Source organism: Martes martes (genome assembly GCF_963455335.1).
Source record: "Martes martes genome assembly, chromosome: 7".
NCBI lineage: Eukaryota > Metazoa > Chordata > Mammalia > Carnivora > Mustelidae > Martes > Martes martes.
The window spans coordinates 31061922-31089228 of NC_137894.1; the positions used below are offsets into that span (position 1 = coordinate 31061922).

The 27307-nt window shown below is 53.3% G+C and overlaps 1 protein-coding gene across 1 annotated transcript in view; it reads right to left on the reverse strand.

Annotated features, from left to right (window-relative positions):
- The window catches only part of CCDC33 (coiled-coil domain containing 33), a gene marked incomplete at both ends in the record, with an annotated part of 101028 nt that overhangs the window by 40673 nt on the left and 33048 nt on the right, over positions 1-27307 (reverse strand). The window contains 8 exons of the mRNA XM_080809663.1: positions 8075-8146; positions 9165-9298; positions 9916-10045; positions 15919-16039; positions 17217-17308; positions 20457-20573; positions 22553-22662; positions 26827-26960. Coding sequence (XP_080665789.1) covers positions 8075-8146; positions 9165-9298; positions 9916-10045; positions 15919-16039; positions 17217-17308; positions 20457-20573; positions 22553-22662; positions 26827-26960 — 910 coding nt within the window. The remainder of the gene's footprint in view (positions 1-8074; positions 8147-9164; positions 9299-9915; positions 10046-15918; positions 16040-17216; positions 17309-20456; positions 20574-22552; positions 22663-26826; positions 26961-27307) is intronic.

The following is a 27307-nucleotide window of genomic DNA, read 5'->3' on the forward strand; positions in this document are numbered from 1 at the left end:
CTATTTAAGCCCAGGCTTACCCAGCTCTCCTCTTCTTCCAGGTGGGGGTGGAGGCTGCTAGCCCACCCCACATGCCTAGTTGTTTGCTTTCCTATTTGGTGGGCCTTGCTCTGCTGGCTGAGGCAGCTTGGGGCTGATAAGTGGCCCCTCATTCTGGTTCCGTGGCTACAGCATGTCCTGCTTTATTAGGGCTGTAATTGGAGACCTACTTTGAAAGCTCAAAGCAATGCACAGCCATGTACTGGCTCAGACTCGCTGCGCAGCCTACCACTCCTTGTGCTGCTGCAGCTGCCCCATACCACGTGAGTGTCGTGGTGGAGAGAAGACTCCCCTTCCTCATGCCTCTCAGCCCTGGCTGTTGCCAGCAGAGGAGGGTCTGTTGAGACAGACCAGGCCAATAGCATCACAGGCTCGAGGCTTCTTGGGTCACCTGTTTCCTCCTCCTCCCCTAACATCTTCTGCCTCCCTTCTACCCATCCATCCCCTAGATCCCTGATCATGCAAAATGCAACAACAATTCCAGCCTGCCCTGGCAATTACGGACGAGCCAGGATGCAGCTGCTGTCCTTGGTGCTGAAAGCGGCCGCCTTCCGGCCTGCCTGCTCTCGCCCCGCCCTGAGCCTTCTCGCTGGAGCGCACATGCTCTTAATTCAATTAGCTGGCCCTGAACCCTCCCCAGGGAACCTGAAGCGGAAACTGACAAATTCTGTTTAACAAAGACATTTGTCCCCCGCCCCGCCGGCCTTGGGCTCTGCCCGCCTGTATCCCGCTCATTAGGTATCTAACAAAGTGCGTCCCAAGAAATCTGCTTCCAATCGCTAGTAATTCAGGAGGCCTGATGCAATTTTCTCCCTGATAAGGGTGTCTCTCCCGCTGGCAAGCACCATAATGAGCCCTGTGCAGCAGCTCCCTGATCAGTTACTGCTTTGTCATTTCCTGTGGCCCCAGTTGTAGGTTCTTATCTCTTCAGCTGAAGGCGAGGCTCGGAAAACGGGGCCCTCCAAGAGGGCTTGCTGCATCCCATGCATATCACAAGCCTCATTATGGCATCCTGCACAGTCTTGCAGCTGCAGTGGGGTTTGAAGCTCTGAGTCTCTGCCAGCAAAGAAGGGTCTGAGTGTTAATCCTCATTGGGGCCATAATTCATTCTCCAGAAAATGGTTTTCAGAGGGTTAATCTAAAAGCAAGTTGCAGGATCAGGGGAGGGGTGTCAGTGATAAGGATATTTAACAATTCTGGCAAGGACTTGAGTATTAAACAGAGCCCTGCCCACAGCTCACTGGACAGTCTGTGGGCTCACTATTGTTAGTTTGGAATCTGGGCTTTCTGCATTTCATCTTTCCCATTGGGTTCCCTCATTTACCTCTTGAGAGAGCTTTCCAACATAAAGATCAGATCACATCTTACTGCTGCCCAAAGACCTTCCTTGGCTTCGAATCACTGTGAAACACCAGTAAAGTCTAAACCCTGCATCCTGGCATATAGGCCCTCCATGGTGTAGGCTAAGTCTCCAGTCTCATTGCCCACAACAGCCTCCATATGTCCCACGTGCTTCAGATACCGTCATGCCTCCATGCCTTTGCACCTGTGATTCCTTCTGCCTGAATCACCCTTGCTTTGCCAATTTTTAAGCCATTCTTTGAGGCAGAGTTTAAACCATTCTTCTCTGTGACTCTTCCCCTGACCTTTGTATGCTCAATGCACTTCAGCCAGAACTTAGCAAGATGGGTGGTAATGATCTGTCAGGGTGCTTTACTGTTTGGCACAGGTTAGGGATCCAAAGAAAGGCTAATGACTTCATGCCTGAATGACCTTGGGTGGAGCTGGGATGCATCTGGTTTGGCCAAAGAGAGGTCTAGGCTATGGTAGTGTGGCTCTGAGATGGGGAAAACCCAAGAGCAGCCCCCACTCTCTGAATAATTTTGTCTGGAAGTTTTGCCCCCCCCCCCCAACTTCTTCAATCCACCAATCGTGCATTGGGTTCACAGGAGAGCAGAGCAGGCCAAGGGTGGGCCAAGACATCCAGCTTCCTTAGCCATCTCTGTATCCTGACTCAAAACATTCCATCTCTGGCTGGGAGTCACAGGCTCACATTCTCAAGGCAGCAGAGTCCTGCGGTGGGTGAGGCATCTGGAATGAGCCTGCGGTATGGTTCTTGGTTCAGACCTGCCCACTCACAGGGCAGGAAGCAGGTCTCCATTTCTCCTCCACAGCTCAAGGCAGGGTACACTGGGGACACTTCAGCAAATCGGGCTTCCAGAGAGATGATTGTCTGTCTCTTCTCTGTTTCTTCATTCCCTGAAAAATTGCTGTGAGACCGAATGTGGGGCTGGTGATGTTTGTCTTCAGCTCTTGACAAGGCCTCCTGATGTCCTTATGGATGTGAGTCTGGTGGAGCGGCTGTCATGAGGGGCGGGTGCTGAGTGATGGATTAGCAAGTCTCCATTGTTCCCCTCCCCCAGGAGCCCTGTCCTCATGTCTGATGAGTTCAGCACGTTTGTCAGCAACTACACTTTGCTGGGCACTCACAAAGGCTCCTTCATTCCATTTTCACTACATTCCTGGCTGGTAAGGATCACAGCTCCTTTCTGTGGATGACGAAGGTGGGACTCAGGGTGGCTAAGATCAGTGGAAGATCCAGGATTCAAGCCCAGACCTCAGGATGCACACTGTTCGTGTAGGGGGCATGGGGTGGAAGGGAAGACAGGCAGGGTGTTGTGAGGTTGTGGGAGGGGAAAGGATCTTTTTTCCCTGGATCCATCATTGTCCTTGTGGTCATTCTTAGAGCTGGAGTCTTAGGGGTGGGGACAGAACCCTCCGGAGGATGGGACCAGCCAAGGAGGCTCTGGTGCTGTCCTGAACGCTGGGCCTTCCGGGCAGCTGTGCTTGGTGAGGAAACAGGTTTGTGCTGGGGCTTCTCTGAGGACTAGCCCAGAACCTTCATATGTGGCTTTCAAAGAAATTTATAAAAATTCATCAAAAGCCAGCATGATTCCGCCTATCCCCTGCCTTCGCCTCCCCCTTTGTTAACCAGCCACTTGTCCCCACTTTGGTCTGGTCTCCAGAGAGCTTTGTAACTGATTTGAATAAAAACACTAGGGCAGGCCTTGGCACAGCATTGCAGACGCACCCCGCCTCTTCCTTCGAGAACAGGGAAGGGGGAGGTTCAGACAGGACTGTGGGAGCCGCCCCTTCCCTCAGTGGGTGACAGCGGGTGCCACCTCCTGCTCTCCTCAAAGGCACCCACCCTGCGCCAAAATCCAAGGAGACCCACAGGTTTCAAGTCCTGCCAGCATCTCTCAGGGTTGTGGGCTGAGAAGGAGGCAGCCCTCTATCTCTGCCTGGTGCCCTGGTGGTTGGCCCGGGTAAGACTCTGGATTCCAAATCCCAGCCTGATAAGGTACGCTGTCACCAAACACCCAGATGACTGCATAGACTCGTCCCACCTTGCGAGAGGCACGTTTCCATGTGAGGAGGCAGGGACTGGCGCTGTGAGCACCTATCATGTGAATGCGGAGCTTCAGTCCACAAGGGTCAGCCTGGGAAACCTGCTCAGTGTGAGCCTCACTTCAAAGAGGTTGCCTGCAAGCTGGAGGGCACCCAGGATCCGGCAGGATCTTGACACCAGTTCATTAAAAGAGGCAGACTGCTTAGCCTGGAGAAGCACAGACTCCTGGGGGACCAGATCGCACTCTTCAAAGAGCAGAGTCCAACATCAGAGGGAGAATGGAGGAGAGATAGGGTTATTCGTACATGTATATGTGGAGCGGCCATAGGCTTATGGATTTTTAGAGCTGAACAGACTCCCCCCCCCACAAGGCCAACGCCCTCTGTATGCACAATAAAGGGAAGTTGGCCTCCTATGGGTGGGTGTCCATTTTTTTAGTTTTTGTGAATCCATGTGTAGTTGTTCACGTGCTCACCTACACACACAGCTCTAGCTTAAAGCAGATCACTCTGAGCAGCAGGTGCTTGTTGAGAAGTCCCATCAGAGGGATAAAACTTAACCCATCACAAGCAGAACTAGCTTCAAGCACTGTATCCCAAACCAGGAGACCACTCCATCCCGCCATTCACAGAAACTGCAGGCTTTGCTGGCTAGTAGGCCTGCCAACATGTTGCATGGCTGCCATGTGCCAGTGTCCCCACAACCAGCACAGGAGGCTTGCCAGGGTCACCCTGCTGCCCCAGATGGTGGAGCCAGGAGGCTGGGGGCACAGATACAGTGGGCTCAGGGTGAGGCGGGCACTTCTATCTGTTGTGGCCATGGAGCCACGGGACAGGGGGCATCTGGTGGTAGTGAGCTTCCTGTCAGGGCAGAGCAAGTAAGACCACCTGTGGTGGATATTGTTAAGGACAATCCTGTCCCGGGTGGGCCGTTGAGAGACACCTCTGTGGTCTTGGCCTATTTGGAAATTCCACAGTGTTCTTGTTCTCAGAGCTGTGGGAATTGGTGATGTGGAAGCAGAGGGTGTAGGGAGATGATGTTCACCCAAACCTCAACTAACCAGGATAATCTACCTGTCCCTCAGAGGCTCAGGAGGAAGAGAATGTGTCCTCAGGAGGGAGGTACCCAAATAGAGCATGCGTATTTATTTCTCCTGAAGCATCATCTTTTAGTAGCACATCGGATCACGGGCAAGGAATTGCTCTTAAGGGATTGTCAGTCACATGGACGGGGGTCCCCGAGAGACCCGTTATCCAAGCCCTCCGAACCCTCCTGGCAGCCAGAGTGTCCACGGGGCTCTAAGATCCCAGGTTTCTGGCGCTGGCCCACCAAGCTTCTAGCCATGTTTGATTTAAAAATGGGAGAAGCGATGGCACTAGCTCCCAGGCTGGAATGCGGACACGAAGGCCAGGTACCTCCCACCGTGAACTTGCAGATGACATCTTAGGTGGAACCGTAAGAGGAAAGGAATTCAGAGCCTGCAGGTGTTTGCTGTCACTGGGTTTTGTCAGGCCTCTTACAGGAGCTGCTGTCTGCTCATGAACTGACTTGCTCACTGCCTGGGCCACGCTCCCTGCTCTCTAAGAACACAAGCTTTATGAGGACGTGTAAGATCCCTAAAACTGGGACAGTATCAGCTACGTAGCAGGTGCCCAATGTTTGCGCTGGCACAGAGGGACACCGGCGCTGTGACAGTGAGGGTGGTGGGGAGTGCTAGAGCTGGGGAAGGGCCCTCTGCACTCGACTGCCAGGCCATCCTCCTGTTCTTCCACTCTCAACATGCTCCCACTACCCCATAGAAAGGAGGGTGCCAAAAGGGCTCAGATGCGAACCGGGAGCCCTGTCCGAGCCTGATGAGGGTGAATTCAAGGCAGATGGGCTCCATGGCTGCTGGCCCCTCCCTCTCCTCATTGCAATCCACAGGGGTGGCCAAAATTCGAGTCCTCATCACATATATGTGACATAAAAGAATGAACGAACGGCTGGGTGCCCTGGTCGCAAGAACCTATGTCGAGCCCACCCCATTAGCCCCCAGACTGGAGTTCAAGATCCTGGAATCAAAGTGAGTCAGTTCTCAGCCAATTCACAAATAGTGTCGCCAAGGAGCGGTTTAGCCACAAAGAGATGGAGTTTCCGTGTATGCCAGTGCAGGCGCGAAAACGTCTGGGTGTCAGTCTGCATGTGTGTGTGTGTTTGTGTGAGCTTGTGTCTGTGGATTGAGTGTGTGTGCCCATGCAAAGGGGTGTGTGTGTGTGTGTGTCTGCGTGTGCATGTCTGTGCATACGGGACCGTCTGCGTGGGGGTATTCGCATGCACTGGTGTGAGACAGCGTGCATGGCACTGTGTATTGAATGCTTGGCTGCAGAATCTGAATTTCCTCTAGTACTATTTTTCCTGGTACACACCCAATCTTGATCCCTTTCTTTTCCTTTCTTCTCGGAAATCCATTACCGAAAGGTTTTTTTTTTTACCCGCCTCCAGGGGGAGGGGGGCTGGGGGGAAGGTGAAGCTAAAATCACAAGGCCCAGATCAAAACACTCAGCCGCTAAATGAATTCGGCAGCGTTTTCCCGCATGACTTGGAGGGATAATTTAGTGAGGCCGCCAGCTGGAAGGAAAGGGATTAATTCTGCACTTAGCACAGCTCCGGTGAATAATTCATCACTGAGACCTTTGTGCCTAGCCCCTGGGCAACCGGGGAAGTGTCCTGTCCACCTGCCTGTTGCCTGCTGGGTCCCCCAGTGGCCTGACCAGGGGCACTTGATGCTCCTTTCCGTCCTCAGGACACATGTGTCCCCGTGAAGGGACAGCAGGCAGGGGGAGGTGAGGAAGGACCAGGCAGTGGCCACTGACAGACTCTAGATACTGAGAAGAGGCTGTGGAGGGGTAAGATCCGGTCTGGGAAATGGGTGACTTTTTCTCCAAGGACCCTGCTTCTTTCTTGAGGCTGCTTCTGTGTCCTCCCCTCTCGGTACCTTCTTGGTCCTACACCTGGTGTGGTGGTGGTGGTGGTGGGAGTGAGGGTGGGTGTCAGGCTGTCTCTAACAAACTCTCTTTCACCAGGAATCAGAAGACAATGCAGAATGTTCCACAGGCAGAAGTGCTGATGGGAGGTCCCAGGTACTCACCGGAGGCCTTATAGGGACACAGTTTCAAGTGGCTACATTCTCAGATACATGCTTCTTACCCCACACCATATAATTCTCTGTGTTGGGGCGCCTGGGTGGCTCAGTGGGTTAAAGCCATTGCCTTCGACTCAGGTCATGATCCCAGTGTCCTGAGATCGGCCCCGCATCGGGGTCTCTGCTCAGCCGGGAGCCCGCTTCCTCCCTTCTCTCTCTGCCTGCCTCTCTGTCTACTTGTGATCTGACAAATAAATAAATAAAATCTTTAAAAATAATAATAATAATTCTCTGTGTTCTCCATGGGTCAGGTCACAGGGCCAAGTATTACCCCAGCACTGGTGGCGATTTTTCCTGCTGTGGAAAGCCGGTGGAAGGGGACTGACCCAGACGTCGGGTGCCTGCCTGTAGTTCCTTCGTTCATGGTCCTGAACTGCCCACATCCCGTCTTTGTGCCTGTCTTAGCACCACAGACCAAAGAGGGGAAGAATTCCAGAAGGTGCAGGCCAGGTGCACTGGAGCCAAATGACCGGGGTTCAACTGAGACTCAGAGTCCAGGGAGGGCTGGCTAGAGGAAGAGATCCCATCCGTCTGGCAGGGCTCAGAGCCAGTGGTATCTTTCCACTTGGATCAACCCAACTGTAGGAGGCAGGATTCCAAAAATGGGCGCCCAAGATTCCACACCTTAATCCCCAGGACCCATGCCTATGATGAGCTGTGACCCCTGTGATTATATTACACGGCATGGCTGACCTTGAGTTGGGGACATTCTCAGAGTGGGCCTCTCCTAATCACATGAGCCCCTTTAAAGCAGAGGGTTTTCTCTGGCTGCTGACAAAGGAGAAAGAGAGTTTTGAAGTGTGGAGGGGATTTGACCTGCCTGCTGGCTGAGAGATGGAGGGGGCCATTGTGAGAAAGAATGTAGGTGACCTTTAGCAGCTGAGGGGACCCTTGGCTGGCAGTCAGCAAGGAAACAGGGACCTTGGTCCCACGACTGCGGGGAACTGGATTCTGACGACCCCCTTAAATGAGCCTGGGAGCACACTCTTCCCCAGAGCCTCCAGAAAGGAGCGTGACCTTGCCGGCATCTCAATTTGAGCCATGCCATGTTAGACTGTCTACCCTCAGAAGTGCGAGCCCATAAATGGGCATCATTTAAAGCTTCTAGGTTTGCAGTAGTTTGGTTCACAACAACAGAAGCTGAAATCCTCGTTCACCCTCGGAGAACCTTGATACCAGTGAGCCAGGCTTGGCTTGGGCTGGGTTAGAGGCTGACTCCCAGGTCCGGGTGGCCCTCTGCTCTCAACTCACCTCTTCCTAATCGCGGCTCTCTGTCTCGTTTTCCGGAGCCTCAAATCATCCTCAGACATTTCTATCCAAAGCAGCAGTCCCCTCCTTCCAGAAGCCCCTGGCCCCAACCCCTGAATGAGGCCAGCAATTGTGAAGGAGAGTGGAACCCACTGCAGGGCTATGGGACCTGGCACGTGGCTGCCAGGCAACCTTACCTCGGAGGAGAGCAGCTGGAAGGAGATATCCACTGTGGGGGCCTCACCATTGATGGTTTTCAGCTTGGTGTCCTGGGGAGGAGAGAGGAATAGTCAGCCTATGTTGGCCAGTGCAGCTTCTGCCTCTGATCTGCCCACTATTCCAGATTCCCCAAGAAGGGGCCTGCTGGGGCCTCTGCCTGGGGAATGAGAGGGAGGCAGGAGCTAGTCTCCCGCCTCTGCTCACCCTCCCTGCCTTGAACTGCCCTTCTCAACTCCACTGAAGACCTGACTGGCACTTCCAGACCTGCTTCCTGGAGGAGTGGGGGAACTCCCATGGACTGAGGTCTATTACATCAGGATGGCCAGAGGTATTTTAGGGAAAAAGTTGGCATAGAAATAAATGATGTGTTTATCATATATATATATGTATATATATATATGGTCTCAATAAGATTTAATACATTATTATATATTATATATAATATACATTATTACATATATAATATATATTCTTTTCTAAGTACTTTACATGTACTTCCTCGGGAAAAAAAAGTCTCACATCAACCCTATGAGAAAAATTCCATTATTATGACCCCATTTAACAGACAAGGAAACTGAGGCACCAGGACTTTAATTTTCCCATGGTCATGTAATCTGATAAGGGGTGGAACCAGCATTTGGACCCACATAGTCAGGCTCTAGAGACCGGGCTCTTGGCTCTCTTGTCACACAGACCCTATACAGGCATGTTGTTCCCATATTAAAGACGGGCACTCCAAGGTTCAGAAAGTCTAAGAAACTTGCCTAGTTGCACAGTAAGAACTAGGGCAAGTCAGGATTTAAACCCAAGTCTCTCTGGTTAAAGGCCTGAGCTCTTGCCACCGTCCCATGGGGCCTCCCTGTGTTTCTCCTCACACTGCTCAGGGCAGGAGCTGAGGGGAAAGCCTTATACCTGACTGCAGTTGGCTTCCGTGGTGGGGGTGCTGGGGGTGGGGTGGAAGCTACTGGAGAAGCCAGTCACTGGCGTCAGTGGGGCAAGATGGAACAGGGTGGGCTGGGGCAGGAGTGGGCCACCTGGCATGGGCTCTGGTCAGGGCGGGGCACTCACGGTGATGGGGAGCTTCTCCACACGCAGCCCATTCACACCCTTCCCTGCCAGCATCTTGCGGTACAAACGGCTCTTTAGCGGCAACACGGAGATGCCCAGGGGCTTTCTGAGGGTCCATGGCTCACTGCCTTTCACTGTAGGAGAAGGACCAGCTGGGACTCCCACCAAAGCCCTCACCCAAGACCCCTAGGATCCCAGTGTTGGCGGCCCCAGCAGGCACCCCAGTCCTTTGGTACCCAACATCCAGTTATCCCATGCCTCTCTGTTCCTGCCTCCTGGCCTTGCCCTGCACAACTCTCCTCCTTCTCTGAACTTGGCTCTGTGAATTCAAGACCAACTCTCCACATATTCTGCACTTCTGGGTGTGTATATGGATCTCCCCTGTCTCTGGCCTTGGGGGCTCTTTACTCTCTCCATGTGGAACTCAGACCGTAGATCAGTGGGTCTCTGAATCTGGTTTCCCCTCTATGCTGTGAGCCCTGGGGGGATCTGTCCCTCCCTCCTCACTGGCAGGTCCGTGGGGACAGGGTAAGGCACAGGTTTAACATGGGACTAAGACCAATGTGTTCTGGCCCGTGCCAAGGAACAAGGACAAGGAAGCCAGCCAGGTGCTCCTCCACCTGCCTGCATGCACTGGAACCGGGTCCCCTTCACCCACTCCCGCAGGGGGTAGAGGCAGGTGGTCTGAGCACCCTTTGCCCGTATGTCCTGAGGCATGGCCGCCCTCGCACCGCACCCAAGGGACACTCACTGGAAGCGGAGGAGTAGTACTCCAGCACCAGGGCGGTGTCTTCCGAGAAGTTGGTGGCTCCGTCTCGGCCTTGGAAGAGGAAGGACTGGTTCCATAAGGGCAGGTCTGGGGGTCCCGCTGGCTTGGACAGCTGAAAGGAGACAGTGGGATTACACGGTGGGGCCACAGTTTCTCCCCAATGAAGGGATGTCCAGACATAACCATCCGTGTGTGTCTACACATGTCACAAATGTTTGTCCCAATTGTAAAAAGCAATATGCGTGTAATAAATGAATTGTGGAAAACACAGAAAAGTAGAATGCTTAAAAAGAAAAACCTAGGGGCGCCTGGTGGCTTAGTCAGTTAAACATCTGTTTCTTGATCTCTGTCTGGGTCTTGTTCTCAGGGTCATGAGTTCAAGTCCCAAGTTGGGCTCCGCACTGGGTGTGGAGCCTTCTTAAAATAAAACCGAACACAACCCCCCCCAATACACTAAGCCTACTTTGTAGATAATTGTGATCCCAACATCCTATGTTTTTCATTTACCGTGAAAACCTAAGCATATCCAGAGTCACAGATAACGCTCGGTATCCGTGATCTTTGTAGCTGCAGGATTTTTTGTCATGTCCAGAGGCCCTGGTTTCTCCCTTCCCATGTTTTCCTAGAATAGTTCTGTATTGAATATTGTTTGATGTGGACTTCTGAGTCTCAGATTATTTCCCAAGGACCCGAAATGGAAATGCTGAATTAAAGGATGTGCACTTTGAGGCGCCTAAGTGGCTCTGTTGGTTAAGTGTCTGCCTTCAGCTCAGGTCATGATTCCAGAGTCCTGGCATTGAGTCCCACATCGGACTCCTTGGTCAGTGGGGAGCCTGCTTCTCCCTCTGCCTCTGCCTGCCGCTCCCCCTGCTTGTGCGCTCTCTCTCTCTCTGTTTGACAAATAAATAAATAAAATCTTTAAAAAAACAAAAAAGGATGTACATTTTAAGACACTACAGTATTGACCAGAGTCCCTGAATAAGGGGCTCCAGGAGACATTCCCAAGGATGGCCACCAAAGCCGTCTCACAGGAAGTAGGACCTGAGGAAGACTCTGAAGTAAGATTTGGCAGGGCGAAGGGAAGGAGAGAGGCCTTCTGGCTGGGAAAATCACCCAGGACAACAGTGGAGGCGGCTCCAAGCATGGCAAGGGTCGAGGATGCCTGGAATAAGGAGGGACTGCAGGTGGGGGAGGTTGAGCAGCTGCAAAGGCTGGAAGGAAGGTGGGGAGTGGGGAATGGACCATAACGGCGTTGGCCAGCAGCCCCGCATGGTCGGTCCCAACACAGGGAGGGACTGGGGTCACCGGGGCAGACTCTTCCAGGGGCAGCCTGGCCTCTGTCCCTAGCCAGAGGCTGCCAACAACAGCAGCACCCGCTCCCACCTCCCGCTCCCCTGCGGGAACCAGTCATTGCTCAGAAAGGTCAGCACAAATGCTCCGCTGGCTCCAGGAGCTATTGATGCCGGATCTCGAAATATCAGTGTGGGTCTACCCGCCCCCCACCCCAGCAGTGGCAGGGCTCTGATGCATGTCACACTAATGTGTCTGCTCTGGTTCTCCAAGACCCTGCCTGAGGCTCAGCTGTGTCCATTTCGGCCCCTGCCCCGGGGGACATGGGGTGCAGTCACTTTGGGGGCCAGGGGGTCCTGAACACAGGCACAGGGACTGGGGTGATGAGACTGTTCCTGAGAACGGGCTCTGGAGGTCGCTCAGGGACAGCCACTTGGCCCCAGGTCAGGCTAGAGAGGCTGTCTCCAGGTTCTGTGGGGCTTGGAAATGGCTTTCAGGATTGATCCCCAAACCATGCCCATCCCAGAGCCACCCCACTGAGTGCCAGAGGAGGCTTCCCCATTGCCTGGACCACTGCCAGGCCCTGAGGCACTCAAGGAGGACCTGTGACTCAGTCCCTTGCTGCCCCCATGCCTTGCTCTCACCCTGGATGGGGGGAGGGCATTTAATGGATGCTGGCTGTCCTCTCTGGGGCCTATTAATGTGTCTAAATGGAGTCTACTGAACAAGAAATAGTGCCTGACTGCTCAGGAAGGACAGGTCTTTCCCTGAATGGTTTCCCAGGATGAATCCTCCAAGAGAGATCCCTTCAGACCTACAGCTGGGGAGAGAGGGTCACTCTCTCTTGTGGGTGGGGGAGGGGGAAGGAATCAAGGTTAAACCACCTCTGGAGTCTGATGCCAGGGCCCTGATGAAGGTGTTGGTGGCATGTATGTGTGGGGAGGGTTGGGGGCAGGGTGTGGGGCGGGGAAGCCATTGACCACAGAGGCTAATGGGAAAGGCCACTGCAGACTGTGGAATTAAGGAATGTGATTAACCTTCAGCTGTGATCTTCAGCAAAGCCATTAACCCCAGGCCACTGAGGCAGCCCTGCCTTCCCTAGGGACAGAGCTTTCGTTACATGGGCCCATGGGCCCTTCTTCCATTTCCCCCGTGCCCACCACATCCATACCTAACACTACCTGCTCCACCCATCCTGGGAAGGGTAGCTGCCAGCAGCTGATGCTGGGGGGCCTCAAGGGAGCTAGGATACACGGGCTCTGGGCCCAGGTTTGCCTCAACCTTGCTGCGTGACCTCTGGCAAGTCCCTTTCCCTCGCTGGAACCTGAGATGTCACTGTCCACTGGGAAATATCCTCTGCTCTATGCCTTGGGGGCTGTCGTGTGGGCTGAAAGAGAAAATGGATGTCTTGCCTTCAAGACCAAAGTTCAACCGAACTCCGCTGATGCTGACTGGGGTTGTCCGTGCTCTACACCACAGGGGTGCTGTGGGGTCTATGGGGGAGCTAGAGTCAGACCCTGTTCCCTCTCGAGCTCACTATCTTCCCAGGTGATAGGACACACACACACACTCCTATGATCCATGCGGAGGTCTAAGCAAGTTGTGGGTTGTGGGTTCTGGGATGTCGGAGAAGAAAGCAACGACCCTTGGTTAGGGGAAGGGAGGATCTGCAGGAGAAGGGCAATTCCAGGCTGAGTGCAGCAGAGGGGAAGGCTGGCAGCCCAGAGAGGACAGCATGCTTGTGGAGCACAGCTGGGCATCCGGAGAACCTGCAGAAAGCCTGTGGGGTTTGGGGCCGTGAGCCAGGAGGCTCCAGGGGATGAGACCTTGTGTCCCCAGCTGCTAGGGAGGGCTTCAACCTGTCCATGAAGGGGTCAAGGGTCCAGGGGAAGGGTCTAGAGTTGGGCCCGGCTTGCCCTGGCTGCTTCTCACAGGCTGAGCTGGAGAGGCCTGAGTGGAGGCGCTGCGGTGGTCCATAAGAGATGAGGCCAGCACGAGGGCAAGGTCTGCGGGATGGAAAGGGGTCCCGCGACAGCCTGGGGACCGGCTGGCCGCGGGGGCTGAGATAGGGGAGACGACGGTGGGCACAGACAACTTCTCTGCTTCTGTTTCATCAGCCACGAGCTCTGCCTCAGTTCTATAAGGAGCGCAGGCCAAAAGGAGAAGCCTGATGGGCTGTGGCCCCCCCACAAAGGTGTGGGATGCAGGGTACGAGTAATTCCTAAGTCCCACCCTATTTCGGGCCTGTGGGCCCAACTATCCCTTCGCCTACCAGTTTCGCCATCATCAGCAGGTTCCCAGAGGGGTAACGCAGACACTATGCCCTTCAACCATTTCTGTCTGTCTCTCTCTCTCTAACCCCATTTCTGTCTGTCTGTCTCTCTCTAACCAACAGAACCCGCTTTGGTCCGGGGGCCACTGCAGGTGATGCCACTCCCCTCCTCAGTGATTGGCTGAAAGCAGGGCACGTGATCCAATTCTGGCCAATGAGACCAGAGGGGAGGTCTGCGGAGGGGCTGCGGGTGGGAGGTTTCCAGCCCTTCAGAAAAGCCACGCATGAGAAGGGGAGGCTCCCTCTCTCTTGGGTCCTGGTCCTGTCTGGATGGGGGTGCCCCGAACATTTTGCCTCCATGAACTGTTAGTCAACTGAAGATGGCAATTCAGGGGTGTTGGAAAGATCCTGAGTCCTGAGGACGCTGTTGAGATGGTGCATTAATGGATTCTGGCAGCATCCTATGCGGGGACCCCTTGCCAAGCGTAACAAGGCATATCCTTAGAGCTTAAGTCCACGGGGTTACTTGTAGCCAAATGTAACAAGGGCAGTGGTGAGGCTGGCTTCAGGGGGCATCAGACACTGTGGAGGGGCAGCTCTGAAAGGGACGAGCCCCCTGAGCCTCCGCCCTGGGCTTGGACGCTGTGCCATGCTGAGTCCTTCAGGGCCTCCTAATAGCCCAGTAAAGGTAGGAATCTGTAACTGCAGAAACCGAGAAGGCTGCCAAAGGTCAGGTAGCTACTAAGTCACAGAGCAGGGGTCAAACCCAGGTGGGTCAGGCCCTCAAATCCCCGGCTGCAGTGCTTTGCCTTGGGGGAGGGGGCAGCTGGTGGGAAACCACGGGGACTCCAGACACCGACAACCCTCAACTCAGGTGAGGACACCAAAGTGCACGACGTGCGGAAAGGGGAGGGGGGGGAGTATGTCAGCCTGTGACTGGTATCCTTTCAGGTAGAGCTCTGCCCACCCACACCTTGTATCACAAGAAACCCCATCCCTGTCCCTCACTTCTGGGAGTTCTCAACCTGGCCCGATTGCCATGTTGCCTAGTGAACATCAACAAATGTCTGCCGTCACTGGACTTCGGGCCTTGAGTCCCACCCATGCACCAGGCACTGGAGGCACTGGAGGCAAGTCTCTGTAGCTAGGGGCAGCTCCACTACCAAGTCTGGTTAAGCAGCAAAGGCAGCCAGAGACGGGCCAGGATAGGGAGGGGGTTCCCTCATTAAGGCAGCCAGCGCCTCCTGCCCCTCGGGACCACCTGCTGATTGGTTCATAATTTTCTGGGTAAATGCAGGGCCATGTGTGAGATGACTCTGGGGAAATCAGGCCAAGGATTGGTTTGGGTTTGAAGCCTCTGTCCCCAGGGTCCCCCTTCATCCCACCCCTCCCTGCCACCATCACTCTTGTCTGTGTCTGAGCCTTCAAACATCCTTGTCTTTAAATGAAGGCTGGGGACCCAAAGGGGTGCCTCATTCTGTATTTGCCATGCCAGACATGAACAGTGGTGGGCAGACAACAGGAAGGACTTCCCAGGCACCCCTGTCTTCTTCAAGGCCTCTAGGAATGTTGGGACCATCATGTGGGGCAAGCTCCAGCTGAAGTAGAAATGATGGGAACTGACTGATCTAGCCATTCCCTGGCACCCAGCCACAGTCTGCACACCGCACCCCAACATCTTCAATGTCCTGTGCATCCTATCTCCACTCCTGTGATCTTGTTCTCTGTCGTCCTGCACCATCCGTCCCCTGTTAAACACTCAAGAGTCATATGTGTGGATACCCACCCTAATTTCCCAGACTTCACATCCCTCTTGCCTCAAATTAAAAAAAAAAATTTTATTGTGGTAAAATATACACATTATGAACTGTCCCATTTTAACCATCTTTAGATGCACAATTCAGTGGCATTAAGTACATTCACAATGTTGTATAACCATCACCACTATCTATTTCTGGAACTTTCTCATTAACCTAAACAGGAAAGTCTGTACCGATTAAACAAGAACCCCTTGCTGTCCCCTTCCCCCAGTCCTTGGCAACCACCATTCTCCCTTCTGGCTCTATGAATTTGCTTACCCTAGGAGCCTCATCTAAGTGGCTTCAGACCATATTTGTCCTTTTGTGTCTTGTCTCCTCTGATATTTCCAGCTCTGACCATCCTGCCTGCTTCATTACTAGATTACACATTATCTTGTGTTGATGTTTGGGTTTTTCATGCGCACGATGCCCATTTTCACCAGACCAGGAGCGCCCTGAGGGCAGCTCCTCCATAGCACAGAGAAGCTTGGCTCTGGGTAGTAGCCAGTTCAGTAAACACCTTAACAGTCCAGGGACTAGCTGACTGAGGAAGTGAATCGAGCCATGGGTGAGACACTAGAGGTACGAGCCCAGTGACAGGGTGTGTGGGGGAAGGAGCCATACCTGAGGGCATCCGTTCTGGCTGACCCGAGGAACATCGAAGTACATCACAGATGAGACAGGGAAGGAGAGTCGGGTGATGGGCAGCCCTACAAACGCTGGGTCCTGCTTTACCTGATGGACCCTGGGGAGGCAAGGAGATTGCGGGTCAGCCCACGAGCATGGCAGGTGCCCAGGGCTCTGGGCTCTGTGCCCCAGCTCAGCAGCCAAGGGCTCCCACGCAGATGGACTGTGGACTGATGTGATAGAGGAGGAGGGGGTGGGGGCCTGGACACCGGGACAGGGGGTGGATCGCTGGCCCAAGCCTTGGGAAAGTTCAACCAGGTTAGGAGATGGGCTGCAGCTCCCAAGGCTCCTTTCCCCATGACTCCCTGTGGCCTGGGCCAAACCTGAATGCCTCGGCGACCCCCATCTTTAAAAAGCCTCACTTTTGAAAGTCCTTGCCAGAATGACCCACTCCGTGGTGGCAGATCTGGTTTAGGCTTGGTGGGGCACAGAAGCTGCAAGGGCAGGATTCGGGGGACAGGGGGCTGTGAGCATGTGCGCATGTGCTGAGCGTTTAGGAAGGCTGGGAGTGAGTGAATCAATTGGCTTCAGTCCTCCAACAAGCAAGGAGTGTTCCCAGGTCATTGGAACTCAACAGATGGTGTAGTGGAGTCCCGTCGGGCCATCAGAGTAAGCGGAAGTGACAGAGCAGACAGCTGACCCCCAGGAGTTGGTGCTGTCACAGAGGACAGTGCTGTGTGACCTCCAGTGACCAAACTACCCTCAGGAAGGGCATCTTTCTGAGGACTGCAGATCCACCCAACCCCAAAGGTTGTCTGGAGAGGAGGGTCATGAGCTTCACTTGGGGCCAGGGAGACCCTTGGGAGGGTAAGGAAGGGGACTGGTGGGCAAGGCTCACAGTCATGAAGTCATGTGAGCTAACCCACAGGCGGCCTTCTTTGGGGACAACCACTGGCTAGAGGCTTGGCCTTGCAATGGAACAGGAGGGGGTACTGGGATGTGGTGGGTATGGGATGGGAAGGCAGGTCTGGAGGAGCTGAGGACCTGCTCTCCTCCTCCAGCTGCTGGCTCTTCTGCAGCCTGCTCTCAAGAGACTTCTGAGACACCCCTTTCCACGGACTGCGGGCTACACCCTGGGACCTCAGACCCAGTGGGAGGTTTGAAAGGCCTTGTGGAGGACAGGTTTCTAGGACTCTTGGGATCATGGTCTGTGGTGACAATGACAGCCTTTTGCCTCCTCTGTCCTCTGCCCTCCTTGCCCTCCCCTTGCCCACACCCACCTGGGCCCCACTCACTTAAAATCATTGTAGTTGGGAACCACCCTGGCAATGACCACCATGGGATGTGGGTTGTTGACCAGGGGCTCGTTGACTCCCCGGAGGAAGACCTGTGGAAGAGAAGAGGCAGGTGAACCTTGGGTAACTTTGGGCCCTCCTGGGGACAAGGCCAACCCAGCTGCCATCTTTTGCCCCAATAATGAGCTCATCCCTGCCTCCATCTGTCTCAGTTGTTTCTTTCTCTGCTGCCCTCCTTCAGGCTCTGGGCTAGGCATTGGGAAGGCAGGGGGAGAAGACACAGATTCTGTTCCCATACACCTCCACTGCCAACCCAAGAGACTCCTGATCTGGCTCCTGGCCCTCGCCCCTTACCCACAGAATGGGCTCACACTTAGCCCTCAGCCCTCACCCTCACTCCCCCAGCTGTGATTCCTGTGACTCCTTTTACTTCTTTGATCCCCATCACTGGCCTCTATTCTTCACCCAACCCATCCCCCTTCCCAGGCAATTTGATACATTATGGCAAAAACTGCTTTTGTAAAAATGAATTGAACTATGTCATTCCCCTGCTTGAGACCAGGAATGACCATATTCCCACTTCCATTAGAGAGAATTCTGTCATTCTTACCATCATGGCCAAAGCCTGCATGTGTTGGCCTGTCTGCCCTTGGCCTGCATTTCCACCAATCCCCAACTCCTCCTTTGTTCCAGCCTCTTTTGTCTCACCCCTCCAACATGCTGACTTGTTTCTGCCTCAGGGCCTTTGCACATGATGATCCCTCTGCCTAGACTTGCCATCCCCACCCCCAGCGACTCAGCGGCTGGTTCCTTCTTTTCCTTTAGGACTTAAATGTCACCACCTCTGGCAGACCTCCTCTGACCTCTCTAACTAAAAGCAGCCCACCCCATTCTCTAGCCCCTGGATTGCCTCTTCCATAGCATTCATCATAGCCTGTGTTCATTCTCATTTCTTTCTTGTTCATGTTCTGTCCATCTGAGTAGAACCCAGGCTCCACAGGCATGGGGACCATGTCTGCCTTGTTCACTGCTGTATCCCCAGCTGTTAACAAATGTCCCTGGCACAGAGTAGGAGCTCAGTATGTGTTTTGGAGAGAAATGAGCTCCACTGATGGAGGAGAAGAGTGGAGGACAGGGGAGGGAGATGCTGAGTGTGCTTCAGAGCCAGAGAGAGAGACAGAACCTCTGATGCCTGGGAGGAGAGGAAGAGGGGCCAGGCAGGGGCCTCAGGGAGAGGCTGGGCTTGAGCTGTCCTTGGAGGGTAGATGGGGGTCCTAACTATAGGGTGCTCAGGGGAGGAAAAACAGAAAGAGAAGGGGCTGTGAACACAGCTGAAGGGCCCCTTGCAACAGCTGGGTCACTATGTCACCGTGGCCAGTCCCCAATCCACTCTGGACCTTTGGATCCCAGCTCATACCCTGAAGGGTGGGACCATACTGTCTCTGGTCCTCCTAGTTCTGACCTCCAATGGGAGGACAGTGCCTGGGAGCTAGGGCTTCCTCTGGCTCTTCTCTCTTTCCTCCTCCCTGAGCACTCCCTCCTGGGCCCCTCTGCCAGGACCCATCTTAGCTGGTGGCCCGTCACTCCACACAGGTGTGAACTAGTAAGGCCTGCAAATAATAGTGCCATTCAGCACTCACTGGGGCCCCTGGAGACTGACTCTCTGCCCCATATTCAAAGGACTGGATCTCGTGAAGGTGTTTCAAACTTTGGGTGGGGGCAGGAGTCTGGGCCGAGGGAGTCTGCTGCGGAGGTGTCAGGCCCTCGTGCTCACAGGGACACCAACAGGTGTAGGGACTGAAAGCAGGTCTCTGAGAGGTTGAGGGGTGATGGCTAATTTACACCTGGTCCGTGCTGAATGGTCAGGTGTGAATGAGACAGCTGCCGCAGCACACCGGCTCATGACGGCTGGTGAATGACAGAAGCAATTTCTCTGCCCACTGTGCTCTCCAGTCTGCTCTCTGGACCAGAAGTGGGGGCCATCTGTGCTGGGGACAGGGAGTGGGCACACTGCTGGAGACTCTACCAGGTAAGTCTGGGGCTGGGGTAGGCATGGGCCAGATCCTCGGAGACCCCTGCAGGCTGGGGTTCTGCTGGGTCTTAAGGGTATGACCGTCTCACTGTGGGGCGTGGCCTGGCCAAGCTGTGGCCATTCTTCCTAGTTCTGTGTGTTTGTGTATACGTGCATGTGTGTGTGTACACATGAATGTGTGTGTATGTGTGTATTGCTGGCAGGTCTCAGGAAAGGGCGTGTTGTAAAAGGGAGGGAGAATGGACCAGCGGGAGGCATCCAATGGGGAAGCAGAGGTGAGGGTCAGGACCTCTGGACTTCCATCCCAGACTCTTTCTTCTTGGGTCCTGGTGTCCCCAGCTGTGAAATGGGACTCAAGAGCTGTTCTTATAGTGCTGCGGGGTGGATCAGATCAGCCGGGCTGGGGCAGGGGAAGCCCAGAGTTTGGGCCTTCTTGGTGACCCTGCCCTCCCCATCACATTCAGGCCAATGCTGCATTTGAATCTGTCATCCCTGGCAGTTTGAAGGCCATGGGGGAAAGGGAGAGGGGGTAGGTTCCTGGGCATATTTCTGGAGTATGGTCCATCCTTCTGAAACTGCTGGAAGGCTGAGGTTGGGGTAGAAGGTTGGGGATGGTGTGTGTGGAAGTTAGGTCCAAGCTGGGCCAGGCCTGGAGGAGGCTATGTAAACAGCTGTTGAATGGGTGAATGAATGCCTAATTAGAAGGCCAGCCAAACCTCTTCAGAGATAGGACTCAAAGAAGAGGGGAGAGGCCCTAAAATGTGGGGGATTGTAAGCCCTAGATCAGGGGTCACTACTTCAAGAGGGATAGACTAGGAGAGAAAACAGCTTTTCCTCCCCACCCCCCCACCCCCCAATCCCGTGAGATTCAGACAGACGTCAAGCTTTGGAAGCCTCCCGTTCTCCATCCTGCCTGCACAGTGTGTGAAGCAGAGCAAGCGGTGGCCAGGTTAGGGTAGGACTGGGGGCCTGGAAACGTTGGGAACGATTAGACATCATTTTCATCTCCATCCCTATCCCCATCATCCCTGAGATCCCAGGGCTTGTCCTTCGCAAAGTACGTGGGCTATTCTGGAAAGGCCCTGTTGCTTTCTTCCCCAGACTCCCCTCCCTGCCTCACAAAGTCAAGCCAGTCAGAGGTGGTGAAGGGCAGGGCCTGGGGGCTGCTCAAAACTTGCCCCCTCAACCCGGGGCCCCAGTCCCGGTACCTCCAGAGCTGTGTGATTGTTGCCGATGTAGCGGGGGAAGAAGCTCCCCTTCCGAACGATGGTGGCGTACAGTTGCGTTTTGGCAGTGGCTCCCTCAGCTTTTCCAGACTGGGCGGGCTGGGGTCAGGGTGAGGGAAGAAGACACACCAGGAGGAGAGTGACTAAGGGGCAGCCCCCAGCCATAAATCCAGCCCTTTGCAGACAATCACTTGGCATTGCTCCACCGGGGCTCCGAGCTGATAATTAAAGCTCATGGTCCCCGCGAGCCTTTCCAAGATCAATATAATAAATCTTCCCTTTTCTATTTGAATATTTCATCACCCTCATAAGGGCCATGGCCTGCCTGCTCTCTTTGTGGAGAGGTGATAACAGGGCCTGTGTTGTAAGTGGCCAGAGAGCCAGAAGGCCTGGGTGATGATCGCAGAGTCACAGCTGAAGTGTGAAGCCTTCCAGGCGAGTCGCTCATCTCTCTGGTCCTTCCTGTCCCTGCTTGCCCCAGGTACCTCCTCCAGGCTTAGGGAAGGGGCTTAAGAAGGTACAGATCCCTAGGTCATGGTCGAGGTGTTTGGAAAGAAGATCAGTGCAGGGCTTGATGGGAAGAAAGGAGGGGAACTAACCCAAACGGAGCCCCCAACATGTGGCAGGTGCTTTGCCAGGGTCCTTAGGCCCATTGTTGCAACTGACTGTCCAAGTGCATGCTCAGTGACCACTTTGCCGGTGAGGAATGAGGAGGCCTAGGGGGTTAAGCAGCTTCCTGTGGATATACAGTTAGCAAGAGGCAGACCAGGGATAGGAACCTAGGCAATCTTGCATCATGTTGTTCTTTACGCCAAACCACAAGAGGGGCCTGGAGTGCACACTGAGGGGAAAGTAATGCTCTGTTTATCTTGGTCCAGTGCCAGGCACACAGTAGGTAGTACTAAGTACTTGAGCCATGAGTGAGTGAGTTCTCCCTTCCACCAGTCAGCACTGGGGAGAGGGAACTGGTGGGGGAGCCGTCCTGGGAAGTTCAAGCCATGGACTGGGATACTTGAGGCTCCCCACTCCAGGTTCCTGCCCAGTTGCCTACTAAAGGGGTGCCCTTCAGGGGGCACTTTCTCTCCCACCTGCCCCAAATCTTCTGGACCTTCTTCTGGCCAACACAATATGTGGCAGCACAGAAAGAAATGACCTGGGAGACAGGTGACCAGGGCTCACCCTCCAATCTGCTACTCGTCTGCTCTGTCACCCAGGTTGACAGGATTCCTCTCTCTGGGTCCCAGTCCTATCTGTGCAAAACGTAATTCACCTTGAGGATTAGAGATGGTGTCTGGCCCAGGACCGGGGACATAATAGGAATTCTGTAAATACTGTATTTCTTTGATTTTTAGATCTAGTCCCACCTTTTTTTTTTTTTTTAAAGATTTTATTTATTTATTTGACAGAGAGAGATCACAAGTAGGCAGAGAGACAGGCAGAGAGAGAGGGGGAAGCAGGCTCCCTGCTGAGCAGAGAGCCAGATGTGGGGCTCGATCCCAGGACCCTGGGATCATGACCTGAGCTGAAGGCAGAGGCTTAACCCACTGAAGCACACAGGTGCCCCTAGTCCCACTTTAAAAAAAAAACACAACATTTTATTTATTCATTTGACAGAGAGAGATACAGCGAGAGAGGGAACACAAGCAGGGGGGTGGGAGAGGGAGAAGCAGGCTTCCTGCCGAGCAGGGAGCCCCATGCGGGGCTCCATCCCAGGACCCCGGAATCATGACCTGAGCTGAAGACAGACGCTTAATGACTGAGCCACCCAAGCGCCCCAGATCTAGTACCACTTTAAACATACATGAAACCAGAATGTATCTTTCATTGGTGTATTCATTTAGTGAAGTAGATGTTCCAAGCTGTTGGGCTGTTTTACAGAGATGAATTCAGAGAATTCCAAATTCTCATGGATATCATTCTTATCTACCTGCCAGGAGCTGGGTTTCCTGAGCCCCATATGTTCCAAGACTTGTCATATTGCAGGGTGAGCGTGGGAGGCTCTGAGGGAACAGCTAGGGGGATCAAGGTGGGTCCCCTTACCTATCCCAGGCCCACAGGGACTCAGGGCCCTGACTCACCTTCACCAGCTCAAAATGGTAGGGGTGGAAGACACGCAGGTACTTGATGGGGATTTGGTAGGACAACAGCTCCTCTTTCTTTTTATTGTCCATCACCTTGAGGATCACATCTTAATAGAGAAAAAGGAACACAAGGTCAAAACAGGGCTTAGCTGACCAGCATCCCTCCCAGTGTGGGAAAGGTGAGATGTTGCCCAGAGCAGGGAGCAGGGGCCCTGCTGAGGAACCAACATGCACATGTACACATGTGAGTCACCCCCACACACAACACACACACACACACACACACACACACACCACACATTCACAATTACCATTTGAGCCCTGGCCCAGGGCAAGTCTCCGTCCTAGGTGCTGTTAGAAACCAAAGATGCAATTCTGTCCTGTGGTCAAGAAACTCCCAACCCAGAGATGGACACACCTGGCATGGAACCCCCATATCAAGAGACACACATATGAGGGCATCTGGGTGGCTCAGTCATTAAGCATCTGCCTTCAGCTTGGGTAATGGTCCCGGGGTCCTGGGATCGAGCCCTGCATTGGGCTCCCTGCTTGGTAGGAAGCCTGCTTCTCCCTCTCCCACTCCCCCTGCTTGTATTCCCTCTCTCACTGTCTCTCTGTCAAATAAATAAATAAAATATCAAAAAAAGACACACATATGATGGCAGAGACATGCACAGAAACAGGAATCATACCCTTTCCTAGGAGCTGCTTCCCTTAGTCACAGACGCTCTCACCAGCTCCTCAGGCAGGAAGGGGAGGACTTACCTCCCACATGTTGTAAATGGGGAAACTGAGTCTCAGTAAGGAAACAAGATCTGTTCAAGAAATCTCTCAGTACAAATACCAAGAAAAGTCTACTCTGAGGAAATGAAAACTAGTCTAACACTAAGAACAATGCACCACTTAGAAAACTCCCTCCAAAGAGACTACATTTTGTTATAAAATGCATGAACTTCAGGATGAACTCTGAGGGGAATGCCAATGACCTGGAAATAAACATGCAATCCCGCTTAGTGAGCACCTGCTGTATACCAGATACAGGGATGGGTGTTCTTGAGTCACTATTCCAACAAATCCCCACCACAGCCCCTCAAGAAGGAATCACCAGCTCTGTTTTTACAGTGTGATTAGTGGAGCGGAGAGTGGTTAAATAACTTGATCACCATCACAGAGATAGTAAATGTTTGATGGGAGACTGGGTTTTTGATCCTGGAAACGTCTTTCCACCCTGGAAGTCTGTGGTTTGAGGAAGAAGAGGCAGGGGAGAGAGAATGAGAGAGATGGAGGAAGGAAGGGTCTAAAAGATTTAGAGAAAAACGGGGAAAGCAGGATGGAAAGGACAGGTGTAGCTGATGGGGACTAGAGCAGACCCTTGCCCTTTGCCTCTTTCTTGAGAAAAGGACATATCAGCACCACGGACAGCTCAGCACCTGGAGCTGGATGGGTCATTTGCTTTTTTTAAAAAAAAGATTTTATTCATTTGGGAGAGAGAGCACAAGCAGAGGAAGAGGGAATAGCAGGCACCCCACTGAGCAGGGAGCCTGATGTGGGGCTTGATCCCAGGACCCTGAGATCATGACCCTAGCTGAAGGCATTCGCTTAACCAACTGAGCCACCCAGGTGCTCCTTGGTGGGTCAAATAGATTAATGTGGAGGAGGAGGAGGAGCATTTGCTAATTACTCTTCCTTTCTTCCTCTTCCACACAGCTACCCTGGATACAGAGAGAGGGAAAGACACTTGCCAAAGTCCCTCAAGTGCTGGCCATATGGGATCTGCGTTAAAAGGAAAGAAAGCAAAATGGGTACCAAATGACTTGAGGTTGCCTTGAAGGAAGTCGAGTAAGACAAAGGATTTGAAGTGAGCAGACCTAGTACTAACACACCAACTTGCTCAGTGACCTTTAGTCAGTCACTTAACCTCTCTGAGCTTCATGTACCTGCTCTGCAAAATGTCAATATTTTAAAAAGGAAAAACCTTGTCCCTCCTACTATTGTTGTAGGGAGGGAAATGTGTTTTTCAAGCTATGAAATTCTAAGCAAGTGCTCCTTGTAGCTGTCACTAATTTCCTCCTCATTAACCATCTGTAGTGCTCCGTGTACTCACCCAGCCCTGAACAGAACTGAAAAAACTCAGCTGGAGGATTCCAGTGCTCCCACCCAGAGCTTCAACAGTAGTTGTGGAAGCTGTAGCCCCTCATGGCCACTACCCATGGGTCCTGAATCCCCAAATCTGGTTGGAATTTGCTGAGGCTGAAAGAAGAGGTGAATGTCTTGCATTTTTCCCCCTACCCCAATCTTCGGAGCTCTGTGTGGGCAGCCAGCAGATGAGCTATAATTGGGGGGAATGGACAGCCATCCCTCCCTGTTCCTGTCTCTATGCTACAAACACGCTTCATCAGCTTCTTCTCTGGGCACTGTGCCCCTCCGGCCTCCCACGGCTCCCTTTGTGTGGCCAACAAGCCATTTCTGCCACCCGCCTGCTTTGGCCCTGACATGGGTCTGCAACTCTCCTTTGCTTTTCATTAACACCTCCTTGAGCTACCTCTTTCCCTCCCCGCCACCTCTTGGCTTGGCCCCCATCTCCCCCACCCCCATCACAGACATCACCACAGCAACCGGTTCCAACTAGGTTTCAACGAGCATCCAGCTACTTCAATCTGCAAAGAGGCGCCTGCCAATATTCCCTGTCTATCCAGTAGGCCTTCCCTACCCTCTTATTCTTTCTGCAGCAAGTCCCGTCCCCTCTCTGCTGCACAGATGGGCCCTGAGGCCATTGACTCATCATGTCCTTTCCTACAGTCACCCCAAATGTGCAGAGCTCAAGGTGGGATGGGATCCCAGATCCACTCACCACAACCCCTAACACACATACATACACAGACTATAAACACACGTACTTCCAGGCAAACACCACCTCCCAGATAAATCTAGGCACAGACACAACACACTGTTGCAACACACACACACACACACACACACACACACACACAACACAGACATGCAAGCCTATGGCACAGTGACAAGCACATAGTCACACATACCACATTCACACATACACGTGGGCCAGCAGGCAGGCATTCACAAACACATGCACACACAGGCACACACATACATGTGCATGAAATCCTAGGTCAATTTTTCCTCCTCTCCCACATATTCTTAATTCACCCAGCAGCCCCACCTATCCCTTTATAGGCAGAAAAATATTCTCTGGCTTGACCCAGAAGTAGCCTCTTCCCCTTTTATTGATGTGCCTCCTCCCACTTTGCTTCTCTCCTCTTCTCCCATCTTTAGCAGCTGGCTTTCTGTTCTTCCTGAGGCAGACAAGAGTTTGAAGGCCCCAGTGAGATTTCAAGGGGAGAAGTAAAGCCGGTCCTCTGAGGGAAGGACCACCAGCCAGAGGAGAGCCTGAGCAGAGATATCGTGGACTTGTGTGGGTCTGTGCTGACTAAGCCCAATGCCGATCTCCAGTGCTGTCCTGGCACCTGCCCGTCAATACTCCTGTGTGCCCAGCCTGAGCTCTTGCCCAAGAGCAGAAACCACGAGTGCACACACATACACATGAACGCCTGTACCTGGAGATTCCGGTATGAGCCCTGCCTTGAAAAACTTAAATTACCTACAGTGTTAGAATTTGCTAAAAGTCAGGGACTGGAAAGGCTTCCAGGGGCAGAGGAGCAAGAACTAGTAGGCAGTTTCTACAAGAGCACACCATGGCCCTCAGGAAGCACAGGAACACTGCTGTCTGACAGTGGGCAGTGCTGGGGGAGACAGCAGGATAAGGAGCCAGTCTAGGGAAGCAGTTAGAGCCCTGCAGCTGCAGTGAGGACATCATGAGCTTACAGACTTACAGACATCATGAGCTTGAGCCAGTTATTTCAGTTCCCTGAACCTCAGTGTTCCCATCTAAGCAATGGGAGCAGCATCGCTTCTCCCAGGAGGTGTAATTCCAATGAACAATGCGTGGGGATGTGCCAGGAAGCTGTAATGTGCTGTTTTAGTGGGAGACGGCAGTAATAACAACCATGAAAATGATAACAGTGGCTATAAAAAGATAAGCTTTCATTGTCTGGAAAATTCATTTATGTGGAACAACTCATTTTTCGAGCAGACTGAGGAGATGAGGCATGACAGTATTATAATTTTTTTTCTTTAAAGTGCTTTTAACTGAGCCCAAGGTGGTGTTTGGGTGGCTTCCAGCTGAACCAAGGGGCCAGCCTCTGCCTCACACCCCTCCCATGCACACCAGCCCCCCTCTACCCCTGCCTCACCTTTTTGCCCTGCATCCTCAGCTTGGAGCTGCACTTTGACTGTGTCCCCCCAGATGGGGGCTGTGGTGGGCTTGGAGGTCACAGATGTGACTGCCTTAGCATTCTGGTTCTTCGTGTCCTCTGATGTGGTTTTCCTGGGGAGGGGAGGAGCAGGCTGAGTCAGAGGAAGGGTGTCCAGCCTGCTGGACAACTGTCCATAAATCTGAGCAGAGGGAGGACAAAGAATAAAGAGCTCCCTCCCAGGCAGACACACTCTGGTCATCCCAGGCCCAGGGGACACCGGGCCCCTCTCCTCAAATGCTCTGATGGCCTGGGTGACCACACTGTCTTGCTTACCACCACTGAGGCCTTCCTGTGGACTCAGGCACCAGAGGCCAGGGGTGGGGATGGGAGCAAGGAGAGACGCCTTGCCTGTCTGACTTCCTGTCCCCTGCCTGGCCAGGGCTCCCCAGCAGGCGCCTGTGTGCAGAGACTCCCCGTC